Genomic DNA, 4,068 nt, shown 5'->3' with positions numbered 1-4,068 from the left:
TTCATTCCTACAAATAAAATAGAAGACAAATACTAATTTTGGAAGAAAAAGTTATTAATCATGATTGCCCTCCAATTTAGGTGTAAAGAAAATCGGTTTTGATATATGCAGCCCTTAGGGCTGCATATAAGCATTAAATACAAATAGAATATTCTTTTGTATTTTCAAGATGTTTATTTATTATGCATTGAACTTTTAAATACACCAAAATTCATTTAATGCAATCATAAATTCAGTTACAAATAACCTGTTGAAATAATAAATGCAGACATCTTTTTAAAAAATAAAAAATTAATGCAAATATAAAAAATATAAAAGAATTTATGATTGCATTAAATGAATTTTGATGTATTTAAAAGTTCAATGCATAATAAATAAACATCTTGAAAATACAAAAGAATATTCTGTTTGTATTTAATGCTTATATGCAAGGCTGCATATATCAAAACCGAAAAAAAATTAGTCAAAATTCTTTACACCTATCCTCAATTACTATACTCTTTAATTACACCTCAATTACTATATTAGTTAATTACATTTAACGTCGGTTACTTCAAAATACTTGATGGCCTAAGAATAATGTGTCGTTTGAGATGGAGTTTGCCCTATTTCCCCAATTTCTTTCCAAATCGAATTGTTTGTCAGGCTCGTAGAAGTTCACTATCGCCATTGTTGCTTTCTGTTCGCCTCTCCATTCTTTTCCTCCACCAACACCAGTTTCTTTCTAAATCGAATTGAAGTCTCCACCACCACTCTATCTTTCAGGTAAATTTACTTCCCGGTGCTCTCATTCTATGTGAACTTCATCTTTGAAATTTAATGGTATCTGATCCTCTTTCAACATTCCTTTATTGAAAATATTTTATACTTTTACATAAATTTGTATAGTCAGCATCTATTAGAATAAGAAGTATAGGAGCAGAATCAAGAAACATAGAAGTTATATGGAGAATTAAAGCGTCATTGTGATCAAAATAAATAGCAATTTTCAATTCAATTTTCTGTTACCCCTACTTAATAGTATGTATTGCAGCCATTATCATGAATAGTCACATCTTCTGTTTTACCTAAATTTTCTGTATAGATAATTCACAGTTGAGGGTTATCTTCCTTATTCTTCAGTTATATTTTTTGTCTTTGACAGCATCCATAGTCACTTAATAATGGAGGTGGAAAGCAGTGGAGCTTCATCAGTTGATACCAAGGAAATTAGGAACAAAAGCCTGAATTTGCAGGCGAAAGAAGATCGAATCAGTGCTTTGCCAGATCCACTCATTCACCATATTCTATCCTTTCTGCCATCAACCAAAGAAGCTATTCAGACTAGTGTATTATCAAAATGGTGGCAGAATCAATGGACTTGTGTACCAGTTCTCATTTTCTATGGCTCTGGTGGGTCTGAAGAAAACTTTTTTAAATTGATTGACACAACACTAATGCTATATGAATGCTCAAAGATCAAAAAATTCCACATCCAAAATTATCATTGTATAAAGCTGGATCCTCAATTTAGTGCGAGACTCCGTTTTGCAACTAAAAAAGATGTGGAAGAGCTAATTTTGGATTTCTACTTTTCTAGAGCCAACAAGTTGCCGAGGTTTCTTTTCAAAAATGCTTCATTGGTTAAATTGAAGACTGTGAATTGTAAATATATGCCTAATGTGAAGGTAAATTGGAGATCTCTCAAGAAATTGAAGATAGAAAGTTCTAGGTTGAGTGATCAAAATATAAAAAATGTGCTTTCTGGCAGTCTGTTACTTGAATCGTTACAATTGAATAGATGTGTTGGGTTTAATCATCTTGTAATTGCTTCCAAATCTTTGAAAAGATTTGTTTTGTCGGACCTCAAATTTTCTGATATTGAAATTTCATGTCCAAAACTTAAGGAGTTAACTCTGGTGCAATTGAATCGTGGCAGTGACATGTTGCTTGACGAAGTGATTGTAAATATTCTATGTGGCTGTCCGGTACTTGAATCTTTGGAATTAAACAACTGTTATATTTTTGATGAGCTTGTTATTGCTTCCACATCTCTGAAGAGATTGATTTTAAGGGAAATTTATCACATTTATGTCATCTTGTGGCTATTGAGGAAGGCATTGATGAAAGTTTGGGTAAGCAAATCCTACTACAGCTTGAGCATGTCAAGGAGCTAAAGATCGGAAGCATGTTAATTAAGGTAACTTTTGATTGAAAAAAGCATTATTTAATCCCTCCCATTTTTTGTTGAAGCTTCTTTTTTCTAAGTGCTATGGAGAGTAGAAGAAACATTTGGTAGCTAGATATTAGAATTTAATATTATTAGAAGTGTTTCAGTAGATTTGTTTCCATTCAACCGATAAATGGAAAATATAAATTCAAATTTGACATTTTATTAGTACAATATGAAGCATAGACTGAAAAAAACAAGAGGATATCCCTCTTAGGTAAGGAGCCAACCAGAAATTATCTTACAAAACTAAAGTAGATAGGATAAGAAATTATCTTCCTCCACTACAAATTTACGCTTCCTCCACCTATCCCTTATCATAGAGGCAGTCGAAGGAAATGAGCTTACACATAAATATTGCTAAAGTTGGTCTCCAAAATAATCTTGTTTAAAAAAATATGATTATGCAGAGAAAGAATTGGACTGAAAAATAACACATTTACCCTCTATATATGCACAGAAATAATTGGACCGTAATTTGTGTACTTTTATTACTTTTAAATGTTATTTATGCTATATATATATATATATATATATATATAATTAATTATACATAAATTTGACGTGTCCTCATGCACCTGTGTCTCATATTTTTTTAAAAATGTCGTTTGCCGCATCTGCACCCTTTAACCGTTTCTGCATCCGAGTCGGTGCTTCATAGGTACAATATCATATCTGAATTTCCATTTTCATGTTATATTTGTAGATTCTATCAAGTTTGGAGGAGGGAGGTCTATCTTGTCCATTATTCAAAACTAAATGCTTGACTTTGAATGATGTTGATCTGGATAAGCACGCTGCTGTTGTTGCATATGCACTTCGCAAATCAATTGTGCTTCAGGAATTAGTTATAAATGTGTCAACCCGCCATTGGGTAAAGTTTTTTGGAACCTCTTACAATGTATATTGAAACCTCAAATAGCTTGCTCATTTGTATATGCATTCCTATAGCTTGCTCATTTGCGGAGTTCAATGAATAAATAATTTAATATTTTCCATTTATATTCAGTTTCCATGTCCTTTTAAGTTCCTTAGGCTAACAATTTTGTCTCCAGTCTTTCAATGCTACAGATGTTCCAGACTTGAATGATTTTGGAGAGAATTACTGGAAGTCAAAAGAAACATTTTTCCATTGTTTGGTGTCGCATTTAAAGATTGTCAGGATTTTTGGCTTCTTGAAAAGAGATAAGAAATGTAGCCTTGTGATGAAATTTGTTGAGTTTCTACTCAAGAATGCTAGAATGCTGGAAAAACTTGTCATGAAGATACCAGAAAAGCGTGGAACAGAGTTTGTTGAGTTAGTATGTGCTTCATAGCTAGAGATGTCCAAATATAAAGGAAATGTTTTAAAAAATAAGGTAGTTTTCTGTGCTTTGAAAGCTTTGATTGACATTAGGGACATATAGTTGGAAGTACTAGATGATTAGTTGTTTATATAAATAGCTACATGACGCTACAGTGAATGCATTTGGCCCTATTTAAAACTATTGTGACCCACAATTAGTTTGCTATTTCCATGTTTGCTAATGCAATGCTTATAACAGAGAGGTATGAAAATGGACTGTATTGTCATAATCATATTATGTGATCTATATGTTTTATATCATTACATATTTGTGCTTTTACATACAAATGGAATTGACCTGAATTCAGATGAGACTTTAAATTATTTGGTGTCATATTTGAAAACAGTTAAGATAGTAGATGATTAGTTATTTATATAAATAGTTGCATGGTACTACAATGAAGTTAATGGTCTTGTGCATTTGGTCCTATTTAATGCTATTGCCACCCACAATTAGTTTGCTATTTCCATATTTACTAATGTAATGCTTATAACAGAGGGGTTTGAAAATTGA

The 4,068-nt window shown here is 31.8% G+C and overlaps 1 protein-coding gene across 2 annotated transcripts; it reads left to right on the top strand.

Annotated features, from left to right (window-relative positions):
* The first annotated feature begins 576 nt into the window (after window positions 1–576).
* On the top strand, window positions 577–3,662 carry LOC136227510 (F-box/LRR-repeat protein 25-like). Of its 2 annotated transcripts, XR_010688108.1 has the most exons (4): window positions 577–765; window positions 1,145–2,179; window positions 2,916–3,083; window positions 3,265–3,662. XR_010688108.1 is itself a non-coding variant. In XM_066016198.1 (3 exons), exon 2 carries the CDS (start codon window positions 1,164–1,166, stop codon window positions 2,154–2,156), a length of 993 nt encoding a protein of 330 aa, XP_065872270.1. In that variant the 5' UTR covers window positions 577–765; window positions 1,145–1,163; the 3' UTR covers window positions 2,157–2,179; window positions 2,916–3,240. The 2 variants fall into 2 exon arrangements, 1 of the variants encoding a protein (XP_065872270.1); XM_066016198.1 differs by lacking the exon at window positions 3,265–3,662 and having other exon boundaries at window positions 2,916–3,240.
* Window positions 3,663–4,068: the final 406 nt, after the last annotated feature.

Source organism: Euphorbia lathyris, chromosome 4 (assembly GCF_963576675.1).
Source record: "Euphorbia lathyris chromosome 4, ddEupLath1.1, whole genome shotgun sequence".
Taxonomy (NCBI): Eukaryota; Viridiplantae; Streptophyta; class Magnoliopsida; order Malpighiales; family Euphorbiaceae; genus Euphorbia; species Euphorbia lathyris.
This window is presented reverse-complemented; position numbering and strand designations above follow the sequence as displayed.